At 40.1% G+C, this 23,969-nt stretch overlaps 1 protein-coding gene across 1 annotated transcript; it reads right to left on the bottom strand.

Annotated features, from left to right (window-relative positions):
* Positions 1–4,886: 4,886 nt before the first annotated feature.
* On the bottom strand, positions 4,887–23,573 carry CEP83 (centrosomal protein 83kDa). The gene is made up of 16 exons (XM_009083885.1): positions 23,425–23,573; positions 22,970–23,120; positions 21,645–21,737; positions 21,238–21,369; positions 18,004–18,255; positions 16,638–16,769; positions 14,961–15,075; positions 13,855–13,999; positions 13,570–13,719; positions 12,815–12,890; positions 11,534–11,691; positions 8,605–8,734; positions 7,638–7,741; positions 6,793–6,973; positions 5,953–6,121; positions 4,887–5,275 (listed from the first exon to the last, which is right to left on the bottom strand). Exons 1-16 carry the CDS (start codon positions 23,571–23,573, stop codon positions 4,887–4,889), a joined length of 2,526 nt encoding a protein of 841 aa, XP_009082133.1.
* Between the last annotated feature and the right edge of the window lie 396 nt (positions 23,574–23,969).

Raw genomic sequence — 23,969 nt, forward strand, 5'->3', positions numbered from 1 at the left:
AGAGTGAAGCCAGCCACTGAGTGGGGGTGGTGGAAGCCTTTGGAGAAAGGCACTTGGCCCACATCAGTCTGTGTTTACATTTCTACCTTGCCGTTAGCTGTGAAACAGTTGTGAGGAGCTTCACAGGTGAAACTGCACTGCATCAGAAAACTTGAGGCTTGATTAAGCAGCTGATGATGGCTGCACTTTGGTGCATACCCCTGTACTTGGGTACACATCAGTGCCAACAGTCCTGGCCAGGTTTGCCATCTGCGTACAAGGGCCTCACATAGCTAAAGCAAACGTGGGTTTTTTCAGGTTGTCCCCACAAAGGCTTTGTCAAAGAAGGTTAGTTTAATAATATGTAAGAACAGGAGGGCTGGTGTAATCTCTGACTGTGTATGAGAAACTGATACAAATGTGCTAGCTGGGGTTGGGGTGGGGAGGGGGTAACTGTCTGCCTTAGTCTGGCTGGGGGGTTTTGGAGCTTGGCCTTTTTAAAGGAAGGTGTCCATTACATTTGCATTGGTGGCTCCAGTCAGCCCAGCTGGAAAGCAGGTGGATGATTGTGCTGCTGAGATGAGGCTGGTGCAGTGGCTACTGAGCAAAGCCACGGAGGAGCAGCCATGGCTCTGGCTCTGCTACCACACCAGCACAGTCCTGTGCTCCACTATAGAGCTGAAATGCTTCGTCGCCACAGACTCCGCTTTGGTCCCAGGAGGCACCTACTAAGGCTACTGCATGCCCTTAGGTTTGGCATTGGTGGCTGGAGTTAAGATGGAGCTACAATTCTGTAAGTTTCTGGAGGGATCCACCACTGGAGGTGAGTGCCATAGCAGTGGCCCACAGGAGAGGGAAGAGCTGTCACCTGCCTTGGCAGTGGGAAAGGTGCCACAGGCTGTGAACGGCACAGACGGCCCAAGGGTGGTATAGAAAGCGGTGCTGGGGCTGTGAGCAGCCAGAGGTGGCTGTGCAGGGCTCTCAGGGAGCAGAGTGCTCTAATGCTTACTGCAGTGTGCTGCTGCTTTGGAGGAGCCCTCAGCTGCAGGACAGCAGTGCTGAAGCCGCCTGGCTTGGTCACAAAGGCCACCATAGTCCCAGGCACAGGGCTGGCCAGCGCCCGCACGCGCTACCCACGCTATGGCAGAAGCAAGGCCACCTGGTAACATGGGAAAAACAAAAACCAGTTGCCTACTGGTCTGCCCCTCCCTATTATGTGATTGCACAAGTTGTACCTCTTGCATACCAGAGAGGGCAGCCACCAATCAACCCATACTGTGATGGCTTTGTTGTGTTTTTTTTTTTAATTCAAGTCTTACACTTGGTATTAAGTTTACACTTTATACTTGATGGAATGTATGGCTTTGTTCAGGAAACTGCACTACAATGTTGCAGTATTTTCAGCAGTTCTCTGCCTAGCACAATGTATTTTGATAAGTTCAATTTTAATTGGGAAAAATACACCCAACCCTAATCTGTCTTGCCCTCTGTCCTAAAGGAGTGGACTGTGGCTTGAGTAGCACTTAAGCGTGGAATACCTGTATGTAAGGGCTTAATTTTTATCATTCTTAATCTAACATTTTAAATCAGCATCAAATAAATAAAAAAAGCACAGTAATTAATATTGAAGGAGAGGCATGAGCAGATTACTCTTTCCAGTTAGACAGTTCCGTTCCACTTCAGGTGTTTGCTGGCAGTGCATTCAAATGAACTGTGATAGTTTTGTTCAACAGTAATCTTCTGTACAGGCAGAAAAAAACAAATCCAACATTTCTGCTTAAAAAGCTGTAAAATATAATCTGTTTGCGTGGGTCTGATCCTGTGAACTTCACTATATGTGTTTATATTGATGAGGAAATGAAAATCAGTCCTATTCTGTATTTGTACTACTGCTTGTTTGCTACAATAGCTTTAATGATTTCTAGAGATTAAGTATGTGTTGAAGCAGGCCCTGTAGTTTTAGCCTACAGCCTGGAATAGGATTATTGCCTTTTATTCAAGCCTCCTAAACAGCGTCACTCTGTTAGTAAACCATTTTTAAGTCATGCTGGGACTTTGTAACCCATCAAGTGGATCTCACGAAGTGATGTGAAGTATAATGAAGTGATTGTGGCTCTTTTGGTAGGTTTGGGTCAGCACAAAAAACATTGGCACACCGTCTGTATCTGCAATTTGCCATTACTGTTACACGGACAAAAAGAACCACCTCTGACTAAAGCTGTATTATGGCAACCCAACAGTTCTAATCACTCTCTGACACGAAGGCAAACTTCTCTTGAACTTCCTTTCACATGTTTACAGGCAAACTGCTATGGCAAACAGCATATTTTCTAACACTAGCTTACAGAGCATTATTTTGCAGTCATCTAGTTTGAAGTCAAATCTTACTAATGTGTAAAGTAATTCCTGTTGTACAGAAGTTAACCTGTTGTTTAAAATGAATGGTTTAAAAAATGCAAATGACAAATACATGTTGGTGTTTGTATGGGTTTATCTAGAATAAAAGCATTTGGAGGTTAGTTTGATTAACTTCTGTACTTCAAAATGGTTATAAGAAGGCAAGCACAGCTAGTAAGAATCCAAGGTCACATAAGGAAGACGGGTAGGACATGGCCTGTCATCAGGTGAGAAGTACTGCTGCAGCTCCAGCCCTGCGAGGCTCCTGGGCAGAGCCACGTGGGTCAGCACAGCCTATTGCCAACATCTGCCCTCACACCGAGGCTGGGAAGCACAGTGCAGCACCGGGTGGTGCTGGGCCGAAAGCCTCAGCTGCTGAGCGGTGACCCCGCAGGGTCCGGGGGGAGGGGGATGCCCTGGGGAGGGGTTCCCAGCTGCCTCGCCACCTCTGGGGAGCAGCAGCAGGCCAAGGACAGGCTGCTGCTGACTGCCGTGCCTCCACACGGCCTGCAGGAGCTGCAGTGCAACCGCGCTGCTTAAAGGCTCTGAGGCTGACCAAACTTTGAAAGAGATAAAAATGAGGATATCCAGGAGAAGGTGGTGGTGGTGATCTCACACAAAAAAACTGAGACCAACTGGGAAAGGGAGCCCACAAACCACGTGGTGATCATCATTCTTCCTCCTGCTATTACCCTTCTCCTGCCTTCCAAGGCTCCCCTAGTTTGTATGAAGCACGTTCCCCCACCCTGCTGGCAGAGTGCCCTGCTGGAGCCATCACAGGCAGTGCTAGGGATGGAGCTGTGAGGCTCCCCAGAACCTGCTCTTTGCAACCATTCCAGGCTGGGAGGCACTGGTGACCATTCCATTTGGCAAAGTTGGCTCAGGCACTGATAAATGAATCCTGCAGGAGACAGCAGAAATACCTTCCCTTACTTCTAATAGTTACACACTGTTTTCCCCAGAGCAGTCTAACATAAATTCCCCAAGAAAGTGCAGTATAATCCTTATACTTAGGTACTGTATGGAAAACCAGAAATGGAGCCTCTGGAGAGAAGAGCTGAGCTAATGTCAATATCACCATATACAATGTGGTTATTCCACTCTCTTTTACTGCAGGCTAATAATATTACCCAATAGTGCACAGTATATCTCACTGTCCCATACTATATGCAGCATTTGGGGGGGGAACAAAACCAAACAAAAAATACAAACCCAAAAAAACCTTAGATAAAATAATTCCTACATCACTCAAAAAAAATATATAAATTGATCCTTTACAAGTTTCTGTTACTGAACTGATAAATGGGGAAAAATAAATAAATACATTCAACCTTCAAAAAATAATTTGATTGTAGTTAAGTAAACAAATCAGAGTAGCAACAAATAGAAACTTCCATCTTCATAATGTAAGCGTAATTTGATATACTTCTCTCTGCCACATTATATTAATTATTTCCTATTATTTCCTATTCTCATTAAAAATTACAAGAAGCACATTGCCAAGGGTAGCAAATAAAAATTTGCAGAACCTTTAAAATTTCATTTCATCCTCTCTCTCTGCATGGGAACTTCAAAATACCAACCCAAATGTGGATTACAGCATTGTTAATGATCAGCAACCCAGAGCAATATACAGTATCTTCTACATCGACAGAGTAAGAGGATATTAGCAAAGCAGGTTTAAAGGATTTGTTAAAAAAATGATTTAAATCTTTGCGACAACACAACCCAAACCTTGACAAATGTTTTTCAAAGTTTCATGTGATGAGATTAGTTCATGTTTTAGCTTTGTAGAAAAATCCTGAAAAACAAATCTTCTCAAGGAGGGCATAGCTTGGCCATAGTTCGCAGACACAGAAGGGACGTTAAAGGTCATCTAGCTCTAACTCCTCTGCCATGGGCAAAAACACATTCCACTAGACCAGGTTGCTCAAAAGCCCCATCCAGCCTGGCCTTGAACACTTCCAGGGATGGGACCTCTACAGCTTCTCTGGGCAACCTGTGCCAGTGCCTCACCACCCTCACAGGAAGGAATTTCTTCCCAACATCTATCTAATCTAAACCTGCTCTCTTTCAGTTTAAAATCATTGACCCTTGTCCTGTCGCTATCTGCCCATACATAAAGTTCCTCCCCTTTTTATAAGCCCCCTTCAGGGCCTGGAAAACCTCAGTTAGGTCTCCCCAAAACCTTCTCTTCTCCAGACTGAACCACCCCTCAGCCTTTCCTTATTGGAGAGGTGCTCCATGCCTCTGATCGTCTTCATGGCCCTCCTCTGGACTCATTCCATGTCCTTCCTGTGTCACCAGGGACTTCACATGACTTTTCAAATATGGTGGAGAGTGACTTGGCAACAACATCAGCCAGTTCCCTCAGGACCCTGGGATGCATGTCATCAGGTCCCACAGACTGGTGGCTATTCAGCTTCATCACATTGTCTGGAACCTGCTCTTCACTTATAGTTGGGTCAGCCTTTCCTTATTGGAGAGGTGCTCCATGCCTCTGATCGTCTTCATGGCCCTCCTCTGGACTCATTCCATGTCCTTCCTGTGTCACCAGGGACTTCACATGACTTTTCAAATATGGTGGAGAGTGACTTGGCAACAACATCAGCCAGTTCCCTCAGGACCCTGGGATGCATGTCATCAGGTCCCACAGACTGGTGGCTATTCAGCTTCATCACATTGTCTGGAACCTGCTCTTCACTTATAGTTGGGAGGGACTTCACTCTCCCAACACCCACCAGGAGGATCAGGAACTTGAGAGAAGTGGGAAGTCTAGTTGAGCAGGAACAAACAGTCTGCGATGGAATCCCAATATTGAGCCTGTAACCACTGCTGTGCCAAGTATCACAGCATTGGTACCTGAAATCCAGGGAGTGTCCCCCCATAGATGCCAACCCTAGATGTATAAGATATGGCTTTTATGGTTCCAAGTGGCAAAAGGTACTGTTGTCCTTAGTCCAAGCAGTTAAACAAGCTGAACACCACAAAGAGGTGTCCTGGTTCCCTTCAGGACAGGGTTAACTTTTGCAGCACCCAGGAGAGGCACACCAGGACCCTGGGGTTATTCTGTACCACCTCAGGCCATGCAGATGAGACAGAGGAGGGTGGATACTCTTCCAGCTCAGCTGTGTGCAGTGTGTGCAGTGGTGTGTCACCAGGTTCTGTGTGGTGAGTGATGACACGGGAGTCATTTGCCTGCCCTGCACACCCTGTTATTAGTATTGTTGTTACTGTTTGTTTTCTTATATCATTGCTGGTTTTAGTAAATTGTTCTTATCTCTACCCGTGATCTTTACCTTTTGTGCCTCCAATTCCCTCCATCCCCCACAGGGGAAGGGGGGGAGGGAGTGAGCAAGCAGCACACGTGGTCTGGGGGGTTTCTGTGGGAACACTAAATTGGGGAATACCATTCCCAAACCCAACCTACAACAAGGGGTAACTATGCAGAATATATTTTAATCTATTCAGGCACGTACAAACATGTTTTTGGCAAAATATTAAAAGCATGTAGAAAGGATAAATTATTGAAAGCTAACAGCATGAAGAGTTTGCAGATTTATTTGGAGTCCTCACTTTGCTCTTCGCCTTCTCCACTGATCTTATGTCTTGCCAAGTCTCTGTATGCACCCACTGTTACTCGCTCTCTAGCTGGGCCAAGATCTTCCAGCTGTTTTCTCTGTGTGGTTTCTAGTTCTTCCAACCGCTTGCGAAGCAGGGAAAGATCTCTTTGATGCTGCTCCTCCTTGGAATTAAAAGAATGAAAAAATAGTGGCTGTATTACATTTTGCACATCTACAAGGGACCAAAATGAGCAATAATTTCATTGCAAAGTCAAAAATATCCTTATTTGTTAAACATTACTCATCAATGTTTTGTGGTTATTGGTTTGACATTCATGACGAACAGCATCAGCAAGAAATATACATGCAGCTGTTCATCCTCTCAGATGAAGCAGCACACAAACCTGGTCTTGGTAACCAAGGACCTCTAAAAGTCAATCTGGTCAACCTCAACCAGAGCTGCTCTCACCCTCAGAAGGCTCAGTGTAAGTCTCTTTTAACCACATCAGAAATCAAGAGCAGCAATACTGCTGCTGTAATAATGAAACTATGGTGTGAGAACACCACTTACGGTATTTCTGGCTTAGAAGGAGCCATTTAAAGCCTCTTAGGAGAAGGACAAAGTATGGAGAGCTGGGTTAAAACTACCTGTTTGTTACATTCTGTAACATATCCTTTGTCTTTCAAGCACTGCTTCCTATTGTGAGGAAGGGAACATCTCTAGATGCCTAAAAGTTTCCTTCCTCTGTTCAAAGATGAAATACTCCTTCCTTAAGACTAAGGTCTGTAAAGGAGGACTGCTCCAGTACCCTCTTCTGTTGTATTATTTTCATGACTTGCAATACATCAGCACCTGGAGAAGGGGGAAGGACACTTCAGGCCCAGGAGGCAAGGCAGACGATGGCTTTATACCAACTGGATTCAGCGATGGGATGTTAGGATTCAGAATTATACTCCGGAATTCACTGTGCCTGTGTTGGAAGTCCTTCAGTTTCTTTTGGAGCCGTGCATATTCTTCATGGGAAACATTCCACCTAGGAAATGAGAGACATCTTGTTGCTCAAAGTCTTTGCTATCCTAACACAGCAGCACACCTCTGCATGAGCACTCTGCTGTTTGCTATCCCTAGTTTACTATCTAACCCTATATAGCAGAAGAACTGGAAAGCAGAAGACCTGTGTATATTCTTTTTCCTACATGTCTGTCTAAAAGCCTCTCTATATATTAAGCTATCTGTTTATAGCTGCATTATAGATTAGAATTTACATAGAATACATTCAGGTTTTAATACCATTCACATTAGGGAGTCACAGGAGCCGTATCAAATTAATTATTCAAATCAAGCCCTCCACAGGTGCTCAATGAAGAGAAGAACCAGGACTTTATCTTTCAGAGGATGCTAAGTCTGTTTCTCTCACAATTCTGAAGTCTTTTTCACTGTCTTCATCTGAAGGGATTCCTGCAACTGCCTCTATCGGGCCTGTTTCCTCTCTCTCTTCCTCACAAGGCAGCCCTGCAGTTGTCTTACAAGCTCTCAGCTGCCCACCCTGAACAAAGACTTCTAGTGCTGAAAGGACTATTAGACTGGACTCTGGTTACTAAACTAGATGACCTGTATCTTCAAAAACACTGCATATTTGTAAGTCAGATTTCGGGCATATAAAGCTTTTCAAGCTAAGAAAAAGCAAAGTTTATTACCTTTTTAACAACTGATTTTCTTTTTCTAGTTCTTCCATCTTGGCTTCCAAAAGTTCTAGTTTCTCACGCATCCTCCTTTGTTTGTTGTCATTGAGAAGCTTTCTCTGCCAAACAGACATTTCACGCAGTTAAGTAATACCTTGATAGATTAGATCCTGTAAAAATTAAATCTACACTGTACATTGCTTCAAGCTGTGACAGTTTACAGGATTTTCCTTCCTTAAGAAGAGGAGCTGTGTTGTTTGAAGGTGCTTTGATTCCCACGATGGGAAACAGAAGAGATGGGACTGAAAGATGCACAGCTGCTGGTCACTTGCTGGTCAGTGACCAACTGTACTAACAAACAGTATCTGTATTTGAGAATTACAAAACTCATTCTTTAATTGCCCATGGAAAAATGAGTATAAACATGGCTAACAAAGTATGCTTTCTTCTTTTTTTGATTTTTTTTTTTTTTTTTTGGCTCATGTTGACCTTAACTTTTTACAACCTTAAAAGCTACTGGTAGATTTCACAACCTGTATATGTGCAGTATATAAAGCGGCTAATTAATCTTGAGCTTTTATAAACAATTAATCTGCCTTTCCTTTCAAATTATTTCATAAAAAGCCTAGGGGAAGAGATAAAATTTTAATATTCCCTCAAGGAAAAGTAGAACATCATTTGTTCAGCACCATCATCATCACTAATTAAGGGGTCCACCTCTTAACTAACCATGTATGCACACATGTGTGTGCAAAGAAAGCCTCACAAAATCTGGGAGGGCATTATAACAAAGTTGTTGAATGTAATATTCTTTTACATGTCACTTCAACCTATTTCTATGCTAATCTTCAAGAACCTGACATGTTTAGTTAATATATGCAGTAGACTGCAAATAAACTGAACGTTGAAACAATTCTAACTGACCACTGTAAAGCTGAACTTCTCATAAACTGGACCATTGCTAAAGGAGGAGTCAACATGCCTTTTTCTGAGCAACAGCAGCTCGAGACAGCTTGCTCTTCACTTGCTTGTATTTCTCTTCATATTCTGTCATGTCCTGAGTAAGCACATGCTTCTCCTTCAGCCATTCTATACGTTGGTATTCTAAAGTCCTTTGAAAAAATCAGGTTAAAAGGTTAAGAGGTTATACAAACAAAGCAGTGTGTTCCATTAATGCCTTAAGGCTCTTAAAACAAATGCATCTTCTCACATCTCCTGCCTTTATAAACTTGAAAGTTGATTTATATTTGATTATTCTAACAATCTAATTGTGACCAACAACATTTGAGCCTGTGCATTAACATTGTCCTAGGTCTTGTTCAACCATGAGGCAAATTTTGAAACCCAGTTCCAATAAGCTAGCTAATTGCTGGTGCCCTGTTGGATTGGCACACACTGCTAAACCACCCACAGGAAATTCCTACATTCAGATCAAACAACCACACTGGAACACGCGAGTAGACACCTATGCCAAACAGCAGTTGTCAGAAGAGCTGACAACTACCTTCTCTGTTTGGGAGAACAGGGTGCTGCCCTGTGGAGTCCACTGTGTCTTTGTAACAGAGAAGTACAGACTTGGACTAGTGTGTGCTCCCGACCAGAACAAACACGAGTTCACAGGAAGCTCTCGTCAGTATTGTTTCTAGACAACATTCCAGCTGAACACACACCACCAATGGCATATCTTATCTGTTTAGACCTTTGTGTGGTTAAAACATACTAAAATTAGGCTGTGTTCTCTAGCAGTGGATAGGAAAGGAGCCAGTTTCTCTCTGCTGCCTGGTTTGTTTGGGTTATCTGCATTGCGAGTCGAAGCAGACAAGAACTAACTGCATATTTAACTACATTACTATTACAAAATAAAACCAAATGGTGAGATTCTATGCAGCAGTTTTTAAGAAACACAGTCCAAGGCTTCATGTCAGTGCATCCATAGCCCTCCAGTCCTGGGCTGATGCAGTTTCCCCACAGGGACTCTGAATGAATCTCCATAAATTTCTTGCCAAACCACCTTTCCCTTCCCCACAATAGTAGTATTAGACATCATCCACTCTCATATTGGAAACAGTCCTGGCCCACTTGGTAACTGTCACAGCTCTTTTAGCAGGCCCAGTGTGGTGTGTACCTCTCTGTACAACAGCTGTCTGTCATTCAAATGACAGCTGTCTGTCATCTAAGTCAATCTGTCTATGACTGTCAATAACTACTAGTACCCTGGAACCAAAGCACTTTCAACAAGCACTGCTTAGCACTAAGAGGATTTCAGTTGAGGCAGTGGTCAAAAATGCTATGAGTTGGGTTTTTCGTGGGGTTTTTTAAGTTGTCGGGTGTTTTAGTTTTTAAATGCCGCTAACATTGTTCCTGAAATGTTTAACAGGTGCTTGTTTGAGCTCATCTGATCTGAATCGGTCTCACAGTTTGCCTTCAGTCCTTTTCCTCATTTCGCATTTTCCTTTCCAAGCCCAAGCCTTACACAGCCAGGCTTGCAGCTGGTTTGCCTGCTTACACTCAATGTTCAACTGGCATTACTTTATTTGTCTGAAATTTTTTATGTTTTCTTGTCTTTTGGTCCCTATTTCACTCCCTCTTGCTTTGGTGCTCTCTTAGAGTTTAAGCTCCTAAGAATTACTGAACTGAGGAAGGAAGTCCTATTACCCACAGATTAATAAAAAGAATAGAAACATGTCCCAAGGCTCCCAGGGTAAGAATGGGACAGACCTGGGGGACTCACATGTAGGCTGCAGAGCTGCTTAATTTCTGCACTATCAGCCTTGGTGCATCTCTCATTACCTACTTGTTACATACTTGTACAATGGTGTCTGAGGTTCCTTCTACTGCCTTCCCCAGAGAATCTAGTCCTGCCTGGTCTGTGGCCCATAAATATGTAAATGACACTGTCAGTCTCACTCAAGGAACAGCAACAATCACTTGAAATATGAATACACCTCCCTAGAGCAAACATCCAAAGTACTTAACATGCTACTGACAACCAAACATACTCTGCAGTCCCAACGCAGTATCTTCCACTGTTAAACTGAAAAGCAATACCTAAACTAATGACAACAGAGCAATTGCAGCATCAATTCATAGCAAAAGAGATGTTAAAGAAAAAAAAAGCCACATTATATCCTTTGGGAGTTTTATACTTAATCTGGCACACCAACTTTTTAAAAAACCCACCACATAGTAATTCAGTGCAAGTTAGACATGTATTTGGTTATTAGGCTAGGAAATGCTAAAGAGCCATTTCAGAGTCATCGCCAAATCAATCTTTAAATTCCAGAAAAGTGTTCATTGTTATGTGGAATCTGAACAAGACTTCGCTTCCTTTAGCATTTATTGTCATATGTTGATGGTATGTGGTCAAGCTTGTGGAAAAAAGGAAAGTGATTATTTTTAATTTTGCTAAGAAGAACCAGAATATATCCAATAAGCTTTTATTTGCCTCATATCAGCTAAAAGTATCTAGTGGGAAGGGAAAAAAAAAGCATATTCACACATGCACTGACTGTGTCCCTGAAACCTAATCAAAGCATAATACAATGCCTGAATGCTTTTTTCACCCTTACTACTTGAACTGTGTCTTAAACTCTAGATCCACATACACTTAGAGAAGTTTGACAGTCACTTCAGTATAAATAGGATTGCATTTTATACAAGCAGTGGGTTTCAGTGATCAATAATTAATTGTAAGAGACATGAATGGAAATAAACGGTTTATGAAGTTACCATGAGCAAAGCTTTCCTACACAGTGCACAACAGAACGTATCGCTGCTTTTTACAATTGTCTGGAGTTTCCTGTTCATTTTTACTTCCTGACTTTATTCAGAATCTACAATCCATAGTTAAGCAATTCACATGAGAGGAACACAAACAACATGGAAAAAGGCAAAAGGAAGAAGAAAATTACTTCTCTGTTTCCAGTTGAGCTTTCTCTGCCTGAGTCCTTGCATGCTGACATTCTTGTTTCAATCCCTCTATCATTTCCTTCAATTTCTGATTAGATTCCAGCAAATCATTTTTCGACTGAGAAAGTGAGGCAAGCTGGAATTGCATGTCATGAATTTGCTAAAAAAAAATATGAATTTTTTCCATTTGAGAAGATATGCAAATAACCAACAATTAATTTTGAGATACTGAGACAGTGCTAAATGGAGACCCCAACTGGCTTCAGCTTTTCATAAGCCTTTCTTAATTGTTCCTTTTCTCCTTACTCAACAGTTTCTTCAGAAGCTTTACAGCAAATCACTGCTAGACAAAGAGGGGTTTCTATTGCAGTTAAAATGACAGAGGGAGGTAGGACTCCTCAGCCAGTGATGCGTCCCCCAGAAGTTCAGAAATCCAACATTAAACCCCAGGGTGGAACAGAACGAGAGGACCACACAACACTTAGTAGCAGAGCTGTGGAGCTGCCCAGGCTCTTCTCTCTCGTAACACACGGGGTGTTCCAGCCAGCAGTGACTGCACCAACAGTTCACAAAAACAGGGAAGCACAGAGCCTGAAATCAACCTCTGCAGCCAGCACAGAGAAGTGATGATTTCCCTTTCCTTTTCCTCTCCTCACATGGACACTTAGATACCCCAATTTCTGATTTCTGGATGAAGAAAAATAATTGCCTCGAACTTCAAGTGCACACAGCTTGCAGAGTACTTTGATGCACAGCTATTGTTCTTACCTACTAAATAACATCAGGAGTGAGCAGGAGTTAAAAAAATTATGGTTTATTTTCAATGCTGCCATCAATTGACTCTGCAATAGAAATATACCTCTTTACACTAGTTTGTTCATTTATGAAACATCTGTTAAGCACTTGAAGAACCTCAGATGAGAGATGCAGTGTAAATGCAAAGCATTAGTTAGAAACAATTTATAAGTCTCCATGGAAACTGAATCTCCAGTTAAATAGTGCATAACTGTATTCAATATACCAGTCTATAAACATTCAGCTTTGAAATCCCTGGTAGCCACAAAACACATGAAGCAAAAAGCTGTAATCCATTTATAAAGGTCCAGAAAAGCATGATTGATTTCTAAACACTTCTCCTTCTAAATATCTGTTGTATGCATTTTATCCCTTAGGAAAAAAAAAAAAAGCCTTAAAAATTCAATCTAATCTTCAAACACAAGACATGGTAACTGCAGGAAAGATTGTATTTCTCTCTAAAACATTACAATGCAATAAAAGCGTACCTGTTTCAGACTAGCATTCTCATGTTTCTTTTCTTCTAGTTCTTCTGTCTGCATAGCTTGCTGTTGAATTTTTAACCTAAAATTGCAGACATACTTATTTTTATCTAATCAAAATACAGATGCTATAAATTAGGAGAAACCAATCTGACAATAGAATATATTGCATTATTTGAAAGGCTGATAAATATTTAACTAAACAATGATCCAAAAAATATTTTTATCGCTTATTAGAGTTGACACAGGAGTAAGAAATACACTGCTTTGTTTGCTTTTGGAGTATGACTTTCATTCATTTTACCATACTGAGCTTCATACAAACACTATAGTAAACCAGCTTAACTCACAACCATCATAACCAGCCCAAAGAGACGTCGTACTAGGGTCCCAGTTTGCCAGTCACTGGTAAGGTGCCATTGTGGAAAAAGAAATGGTTTACCCTAACACTGGGGCTGTGTCAGCAGTTAACATGGAAACGGTTTTAACAGATGTGTATTTCAAAATTACGACAATGTTTGTTGAAATTAGTCAACATTTAAACGTCTGGATGCAAAATGTTATTTTTTTTAAACGGTTAATTTTTTATTCTGCCCTCTTTTTTACATAACACAAAAGATAATTTTGCTTAATATTCCACACTGAACATCTCATAATGAAGATTTCTGTATCTATGAATAGCAAACTTTTATACTGCCTACTGGAAAGAAATTAAGGGGGAAAATGAGAAATTTGTGCTAAGATTAGAAAAGCCACATTACCGCAGACTCTGAAGTTCCTTTTTGCTAGATTCTTCTGCCATCTGTACAGCATGTAGTTTCTCTTCGTACTGATCCTTTTCAGATTGTCTCCAAGTATCTTCATCCAGTTTCATCTTCTCTAGATCAGCTACTCTGTTCTCCAGTTCTGACCTGAGACATTATTCGACATGTACACACGAGAATCATTACAAAATGCCAGAAGTGTTTAGTTGCTAGAGTGACATTTTTAAAAGTACCTCAAAACACTTCCCTTGTATAAGTTAAGAAGTAAATCAACAAACATACTTTTCATACTGTAAGGCTGCAATATTGTCAAACACTTCCTCTTTGGCAGCTTGCACTTTACGAATTAGCTCCCGATCCTTTTCTACTAAAAGCACCTTATGCCGTTCAAGAGCTGCCTTAAGAATTTCCTTTTCTGACAGCAATCCTGCATTATACATTAAAAAAAGTTAAAATGTCATTACTGATAACAACCTGATGAAATCCAGTACTTAAATAACTTTATAAATGCATAAAAGGGAGCTAAAAATCACAATTCACACAATAGAATGAAGGGGAAGGGGAAAAAAAAAAATCAAACCACAAGAACACCAGAAGAGACATGACCTTTCTTAGGAGAACAGCAACATTTCAAACACTTCTGCAAAGTAACCATCACAGCAGAATCTCTGCTACAAGAATTTATTATTTTAATATACGAAAGTAAGTAAACAGTTGCTATTATTATAGATTTAAACTCTATAGCAATTTTTACTACACAGTTGTGTCTGGACTTTAAAAGAAAAAGGGTCCCACAATAGCTGTGAAAAGGTCAAGCAAGAAAACTTCCTTTTTCTGGAAAAGTTTACAGTGAACAGTAACCGGTTACCAGTGAAACCACAGTAACCAGGCTACAACAAATTCCACATTTTACTCCACTTACATTACCAAATGAGGCAATTCTAAAGCTACGACTCTATACGCAGGGACGAACGATACAATTTAAAGTCTGTGACTGAGACACCTGTGTTCACTGGCAAATAAGCCAACATGCTCTAACAATCACTCCTGGTTATTGAGCTAAGTCAGTGAGGATGCAAAGTGAATTCCACAGCAAGTTCAGGTTAACTTAAATCTTGCTGGTATTTAGTTTCATATTTCATAGGGCCCAACACTTTGCGTCACAAATTCACTAATTTACATAAATGCAAAATTGTGCTATAACTTTTCTTAACCTACTAAAGCAAATGAAACAACACAGTTACTTCAGATAGAAAAATTGTCAGCCCTATGACCTAGACCAGAAGTAGAAGGTGAAGGCTGCTGGGGAATGTTCAGGGGAAAAATAATTGTATTACTCTAACTAGACATGACAAAAGAAATAATTAGAAAATAATATCACACTTTACCATCCATTTCACTTTGAATCTGGTTTCTCTCTCTTTCTACCTCACTTTTTGCTCTTGCTGCCTCCAGTTTGACAGTTGTTATTTCCAATTTATGTGAATGTTTAAGTTCCTCTACCTATAATTTAGAAAAACAGCACCACATCAACTATAAGAAATTGATGTATATTTACTTCACTTCTGACTAAAGACCCCTCAGAGTCAAGCTAAATTAAGGTTAAATTTAATCTCCATAAGTAAAACAAAACAGTGATATCCAAATTCAGATTATCAGTTGCTCCCCCAAGTAATTTCAGTTTGGTAACTACTTTGAATCCCCCTGACCTCCTGGAATGCTACACTACTTTCTCAAAATCCAGGTCTTCATAATTTTAAAGTGCATTTTAAATCAAATACTTCTCTACATACACATCAAATGGCCCCATAAAAGCAGGAGCTCTAAGAACATCAACTCAAAGAAAATTACTGCTTGCATGGAAACTTTCTATAGTTTAGGCATTTGTACACAGTAATTACATGGTCAATGAGAATTAAATATCTAGAGGAAAGCACTTATAATGAAAATCCAATCACAATGACAAATGTAATTACAACCTGCTAGCATATACAAGTGGCAAAGGTTAAGAATGACATGGTAGCTTATTAAGTAACTACATGGTGGATTTGGTTGCTTAAATACTAAGTTGAGAACATTTCGGGGCAACTTGCAAAGATTTAAGGTGGCTTTTTTAAGGCACTAAATCCAGAAGACAAACATGTGCCCCTGTGCTCAGGAATAAGTTTGAGTGGGTGCACAAGGGGGTGGAGGTTAGCAAAGGAATTAGTTTTTACTTTCCTCCCTTCGAGGAACACCACTGAACCTTTTATTTTGTCCGACTTCTGGAGGTGAGCAGAGACCACCAGTTAATACAAGAAGTAATGACTAATAATCTTCTATATGTTCTGATAGGCAATTGATTGAAAAATGTTTAACAGAAGTTTTCCCCTCCTATTTAGCATTCATGTGGGACAAGTATGACACATTATATATATAAAGAGGCTTTAAATACTGTTACAGCTCTAGCCTATTCTTATGGTAAGTTAGAACTTTTTTTAAGTAAGGACCAAAATTTCTGTACCAAAATGTTTCTGTACAGGCTCTGCTGGCATTAACCCTATGCTAATGTGACAATCCTGCTTCTAATACTACCTAAATCTCTACAGGTAATTCCAGCTTGCTTCCTATAGCTAACACAGCCCCTTCAGAAGATACTTTTAAGACCTCCAGAAGCCATAGCTAGATTAAAAAGCAGAAAAAAGGAAAAAAAATCAATTTAAAGCTCTATTGCATTTTACGAAAAAGTAATGCTTGTTTCCATCAAATCAGCCTGGCTGTTTGCATGAGCACTAAAAACATGAATACAAAGATACCTCTTCAAGTCCTGTTCTGTCTAGGAAAAAGATCTAGAAAATGAAATAAGAGCATAACCTCAGCCTCTAGAGATAATTTTAGGTATGACATTTCTTTTGTAAAGTCACATCTTCTATATCTGCCAACTGAAATTGAGGGAAAAATTCCGAACTTATTTCAAGACACAGCAGAAGACATTGTTACTTTATTCTTAGAGCAAAATATAAACACAAAAACTTAAACATAAGAGGATATGAAAAAAGTATTTCAGATACCATAAAAGCACTTACTTTAGCAGCTAAGGAATCAGCTTTTCGTTCAGATTTGTGAAGATTGCTAGTTGAGAGAATGTTTTGCTCATGACTCATCTGCAGCTCTTTCTTAATTCGATCAATCTGTAGTTCGGCAGACTTCTTTTCTGCCTTGAATGAAGGAGGAAGGTGTAAGATTTTTGGAGCAGGGTTACTTCTTGCTATTCACTTGAAAGGTTCAATTGATCTGGGCTTTCAGATATTACTGACTATATATTATATAATATGACATACAAATACTTACCTTTGCTCAACAATATGTTCCAATACACCATGGGTCTTGAATTTTACTCAAAAATTGTGACTGTTTTCACTAGCACTTCCTACACACACATTTTCAATCCTCCTTCACAAGAGGCAGAGGTAATCTGACTTGGTCAGGAGGGAGGAGATGTGCTTACCAGTAAATTACTGGGCTGTAAACACCAGTATGACTACAAGTGGTGCTCAAAAAGATGTCCTATGCTGGCTGATACAAGTATACTGGCTGAAGAACTAACATCACAGAGAGGAAATAAAATGCAATGACTGTGAATCTTATAGACCCAAGACCTTGAGCTTTACTAAATATCAAAAAGGTAATCTAACCTATGACTTCATGTTTTAAGTTTTCCAAGTTAAGAATATTACAACACTTTTAAAGTTGAGATCAGAGCATTTTGTAACAAAGGTATACAGCACTGACAATAGTAAAAAGGAAAATGAACCGTCTATCTGTGTGTTGCAACTGTGTGAGAAACCTACCTGAAACGCCTCACTACCTAGAGACAGCAAGAACTGACAGGAGGACTGAGGATCACACATGAGGAAAACAGTGGGATCCTGGAAAACGTACAACAGGCCAGAAATACTCATGGTGCTTTAAGGGTGAGCAACAGCCAAGAAAGCAACAGTTGCAGTAATGTGTTGGAGAAAGAAGAGAGGCATAGGTAAAAAGAAAGAAGATATCAGATGAGGAAAGGATTAAAGAAATAGGGGAGCATCATGTGACATTTTTGAAAAGAATAAAAAATTTATTGTAGCAGATTATTAACGTATTGTCATTGGTTTCTAAGTCCAGCCAAGTGGCAAATGCTGACATGACCTTTTTACTGACTGCAATCCTGGATATCACTTCAACAGAATAATTCAACAGAATCTCTCAGTTGAGCTCTCCACCCTTCCAAAGCTGAACTGGCAGTACATGACTCCCAATATACTTCTAATTTGATTTTAAATCTGAAGAAATTCAAATTCTGGAGTCAATGGCAAAATGATCGGTGACTTCACTGACAGCTCTGTCAGGCCAAATGTTATTCTCACTATACTCTACAAGGAGACAAAATAATACAGAAAGAAGTCTTACCTCTAGAGATCGCATCATAGCCTGCATCTCAGCTAATTGCCGTGCTTGTACTCTTTGAACATTTTCTGCTTGCACACCACAATTGTGTCTTTCTGCTCTTAGTTCTGCTACCTCTTCTTCCAAGGCTTTTAATTTCTGATACAGTTGTGCCTTTTCTCTAGAGAGTGCCTCCACACGTTTACTGTCCCTTGAGAGATCAACACTATGCAGCTGATTAAGGAGTTCTTCATGATCTTTACCCAGTCTTGTAATCTGAGAGTTGTTAATCAGAAAAATAAAAGCTTTTACATTGGTTAGGTGTCAGGCAGCAACAAAAACAGCAGTTGGCAATTCAGAAAAGAGCAGCAGTAGGCATTTAAAATACTAAGAAATTACATTAGCATTTGTTTCCTTTATCCTAGAATAGGAAAATCAACAGGCCTATTCTTCAAGGCAATTTTGCTTCAGTCCCTGAGCTTCCTATCAGTCTGTGGGAGTAAAGCAGTACCCAGAGGAGAGAGAGAAAGTGTTAGGAATCATTTAATCCACTGGACACACACAAGTCCTTGAAATCAATCCAAGCATGTTGAAGAAGCTCACTGGTACCTTTGCAAGGCTTTCTATCACCTTTGAAAAGTCACAGTGATCAGAGAAGGTTCCTGATGACTGGAAAGAGATGGACAGCACACACACCATCAAGAAGAACAAAATGGTCAAGAAGAAGAATTCAAGTAACTACAAGACAGTCAGCTTCACATCAGTGAAGGTTATGAAGCAAAACCTCTTAAAAGCCATTTCTAAGCACATGAGATTCAAGGTGAGGGAAAGTAGAGTTTACCATGGGCAAATCATGCCTGACATACTTCTCTGCTTCCTAGAAAGAGATTGCTGGCACTACAGACAAGGAGAGGGCAGTGGATACCTTGACTTTCCCAAGGCCTTTGATACAGTCTCCCATAATCTTCTCTCTCACAAATCAGTGAGATTTGGGCTAGAAAAGTGGATGACAAAGTGGGTCAGAAACTGGCTGGACTGCCAGGCTCAGAGAAGATGATCAGTGGTGCAAAGACCAGCTGACTGCCTGTAACTAGTGGGGTCCTTTTGAGATCACTAGAGTCCAATACTGATTGATGTCCTCATCAGCAAAGTGGACAATGGGGTGGAGTCACCAGCTGCAATCTTGGCTGCATGTGACACCAAACTGGACGGAAATGGTCAATGTGCTAGAGGGCAGTATTCAGAGGAATCTAGACAGGCTGAAGGACTGGACTGGAACCTCCTCACAAGAAGAGCAAGCCATGCATCTGGGATGGAGTAATCCAGTGCAACAGTACAGGCTGGGAGCAACTGACTAGGAAGCAGCTCCATGGAAAAGGATCTTGGGCTTCTAGTGGACAACAAACTGAAGATAAATCAGCAGAGTACCCTGGCAGCAAAGATGACAATGGAATCCTGGCAGATTAGTAGAAGGATAGCTAGCAGATCCAGGGAGGTGATCCTTTGTTCCCCTTCCAGTACTGGTAAGGCTGCATCTGGAGCTTGTGTCCAGTACACAAAGAATAGTGACAAACTGAATCAAGTCCAACGGATGGCCAATAAGATGGCCAAGGGGCTGGGGAACATGACATACAAAGACGGGCTGAGAGAACTATGCCTCCTCAGCTTGGAGAAGAGAAGGAGGATACAAGGTGATAGGAAGAGAGGCAACAGGCAGAAGCTGGAACATGTGATATTCCAACTAAGTATTATGAAAAACGTTTACCATGAAGATGGTTAAATACTGAAATAGTTTGGCCAGAAAAATTGTGGAATCTCCATCCTTGCAGATGTTCAAGACTTGACCGGACATGGCCCTGAGCAACCCGATCTCATTACATTTCAATATTTTAAGCAGGGCTTTGGACTAGAAAGAAGTCTCTTCCAACTCATATTATGATTCAACCATTTTATAACTACAGTAGAACTCAAAATAGTCTACATGATTGGGCCCTGTCAGACAAACAATAAATAAAAAAAAAGAATGATCTTTCTGTTACAAGGTAGTACAAAAGATACAAACTAATCTGGAAACTGCAGCTAACTAACATAAATATATAGATTCTAGTGTTTCAAAAAGAGTTACATGGACAGAACGTAGTACTGGGGGCAAAAGAGTGAGAAAGTAAGGTATGTAAGATTTCTCTTGATATGTGGAGACTAGTCTCTCATTGCAGCAGTTCTGTTAGAAGTTGCACCAGTGTTCTCTATGCAGGAAAACCAATCTCATTTAAGAATGAGGATGTTTTCGTATCTCCCCTGTGCTACACAGCATGGAAGGTTAAAAAGGCTTTAAGAGAGAGAAAACAGATCACATTGTGCCCTGGGCTCAAGGTAGTTTCGTTCTCTGTAAGTGTGCTAATTAGCCGCAGGACTAGCACAAACTCAACCAGCCCATGAGAGGCAGGCTGTAAAGCAGCATGTGCGTTTAGCTCCAGGAAGGACAACTGTTCTGTTTTTAATGCATTGCATTTGCAAACTTGGACTGATTTTGAAAGTGATGATTGCTTTGATTTGTGTCTGATGTTTGGAGTAATACATTCAAATCTGGCATCCTAGAATATATGCTCCCAGACAAATACTTAGATGAATATGCAAATGATGTATGCAACACTCATTTACACTGCTGTATATATTTAAAACACACATAAGCTGGCAATTTATTTAGCTGCATACACTTCTGAAAGTCCAATTCTGAAACACAAAATCATGAATGGTTTAATCAATAGTTCATACAACTGAAATAAAGCTCCCAAAGTTTTCAGTATCCTTTTGATTACAATGCAAAATGTACCCTTATCTGCTCTGAACACCTTCTGCTCTCTTCTTCCTGGATTAGTTGCCACATAAGTAATTTAAAAGTTAAACTTCCATCAGTTACTCAGATAACTTATTAATTTCAAATTAGTGTACTATCTTGAATTCCATCACAAATGCCATCAAAAAAGGCATTAAGCAAACCTACTGGCTGCCCTGTACCAGAAGGCAAGTTATTCTTACTTTTAATACCACATATGATACCGCAACAGGTCACTGAACAAACCCACAGAGGCAACTTTAGGCTAAGACACGGAAGAGTTTCAAGAATTAAGCGAATGGAAACAAACACTATGAAATGGTGTCAAACTGACAACCCATCAAATACCACCATTTCCACAACAACTGGGCAAACAGGTTTGTCATCAGAGGCATTCTAAGCTGCTACAACGTTCTGTGTACCTCAGACTCGTATTTTATTTTCATCCCTTCTAAAACACGTTCATGTTCTTCCCTTTGATGTTCCAATTCTGATTTCAGAAAAGTATGTTCATAACGAAGCTTGTTATATAGTGTTCTGTATTTTTCCACTTCCTAAGTTAGGGGAAAAAAAATAAATCAAAAGTTTTCAGATTTTTTCCTTCAAATGTCCATGCAATGTTCCCATCATTTCACAAGTTAGGTTTGATATACTGAATGCCTCCTCCCCCCTCTTCCACTATTCTAACCTTCCCTGCCTGGGACAACAGCAGCAGACTAAGAATGTTATGCTTTGCTCCCCTTTCATTTTTCATTTCCTAAAGTTTTAGGTACAATTATAAAGTGGTGCTTACTGCTCTAAACAAAATGAAATTCCAATACTTACTTACATTTTCTAGCTTCTGATAACGTTCTCTCATTGGAGATTCCAATTCCTCCTGTATTTTTGCTTTTAACAGTTCTAATTTTTGAGGAGTTGGCACCTTAAAATGGAAAAATATCACAAATAACAAGTCATATTCATTTATTTACACTGTGACAGGACAAATAGCTGGGAACAAAGTATTCCAAATACGATTTTAAGAATTCTGCTTAATTTTCTATTTGTCTAAATAATTTCAGTAGTAGTTACAGAAGCAAGAAAAATATAAGTGAACTAAAAATATTCTGGGAGGATAACAGAAGTGCACTAAAATGCCAGTATGTATTGGTACAAGCAATACAAATGTCAAGCTGAATTGTCAAGAGATTTATCTCCTTTGGGGAGGTATGGGGGGGAAGGAGGAAGGAGAAGGAAGGAAAAGTGATCTCACACAAAAGATAAAGAATTAGCATCTGGAAAAACTTAACCAGTAAGTGAACTAACACCAAAGAATCAAAATGAGAATTACCAAGCCAATTATTGGTAAAACACATTAGATATGTGTTCTCCAATGGACACATGGGTACTGGTTTGAATGAAAAAAACATCAGGAAAGATTCCCTGCCTTATGTTCCATGCTGTAAGTTATTTTGTTAAAATATCTTGGGCATGGGTCATACAGCTAACTATCTACCAAGAAGCAGTGTTTTTAAAAAAATATTCATCCACAACCTGTGACATATTCTAACTTCTTCTACTTTTCTTTCACTTACCTGTACCCTGAAGTACCTGAAAACTAGTTGTAGTTATGGTACTGAGGCACATTTCCTTCCATTCAGTGCCTGGGATCCTTTGTTTAGATGCTATATTTGTTTCCTAAGAACATGTCCTGCATTAGTTTAAGGAAACAAGCAGTGTCATCCAAGTTATCTTAAATATTTATGAGGTTTTGTGTTTGGTTTTGGGCTTGGTTTGGGGTTTTTTTTTAAGAAAAAGAAAGAAAGAAGAAAGCTGCCATCATGAAGAGAAACAAATATCTATTTATCCAGTCACTTATCCTAACAGGTTTAGGCACTCATATTATCCTGCAAGGCAGATGTTCTCCCCTTAACGGGAGAGCAGGCACAGAGACTGAAGGTCTTACACAGCACCTACAACAAGATTTCAAAGAAGAAAACAATAATTTCAACCCATAGTCACTCTAGAGAAGAAACATTACTTGGGTTGGGTGAATTTCAAGGTATCTGAAGTATATCCCAGCTGGGTATATACATGTTACATAAACAGAAATACATGCACAGCCCTATCACAGGACAAAAATACATGTGAAGTCCTTCCAGTAAATTATCTCACCTGCATCTTCAGCTCTTCCAACTCTTGTGTTTTACTCAGCAACTGCTCTTGATATTCAGCGAGACACTGCTGAAATTTGTCATGTTCAGTCTGTTTTTCAACTAATGACTGCTTCAGTTCATCCTGTGATTTCGTATAATCCTCCTGGAGTCTGCAAGATAAAATACATATTTACCATCTAAAATTAGACCTTTAAGCTCAAAAAACTCACATGCAGTAACAAACAAACACCAAATAAAAAATAAGCTATTAATATCCTCTTCCTATAATATGCTGAAAAGTTATCCTATATTTACAAGTACGAAAAGTATTGCAGAAACAATCTGCAATGTCTTAAGGTACTCAAGCCTGTCCTTACATGCAGAAATAGCTAACACAACACATATCCCCTCCGCTTAATGTTTAGCTTCACCTCTTAACAGCTCAAACAAAAAACCTTGTTCAAATGGATGTACCTTAGATATTCTGCCCTTAGAATTTGATAATTTGTTTTATGCTGTTCGCTTCGCATTTTTTCATCCAGCAGAAGTTTTAGCAACTCTTCTGAATTAGTTGCATCACCAGTTCCAACCACAGGAGGAAGGAGACTGTCCAAACCGTCCATTTTGTGATGACTGTTCACAACGAATATGGAGAAGACAAGATTCAAATTAACATATCACTAATCTACAACGCCATCCACTGTTTCTGGTGACATCTCAGAATATACCTGAACAAATACAAGGACATGCAATTAGCATTTGAGTACATTCACAGTGCCAAGGTTTCACTCACTGCTTTAAGTACAGAAGAATCCTGGTTCTGCTGTAACTCAGGCGAGAAACTTTCACTGAAAGTGCAACTCTTCTCTGCTCTTTCTGCCTGCCCTGAGAAGCAATAGTCCCTCCAGGGGCACAGAACAAACTGCAACATGGAGATCATTTGAGTCAATACAAAATAAGCACAAGCACTTGTATTTGACAGATTGCATTAAATGTTGTTTTTACATATACTAGGATGT

Source organism: Acanthisitta chloris, unplaced genomic scaffold, assembly GCF_000695815.1.
Source record: "Acanthisitta chloris isolate BGI_N310 unplaced genomic scaffold, ASM69581v1 scaffold7531, whole genome shotgun sequence".
Lineage (NCBI taxonomy): Eukaryota > Metazoa > Chordata > Aves > Passeriformes > Acanthisittidae > Acanthisitta > Acanthisitta chloris.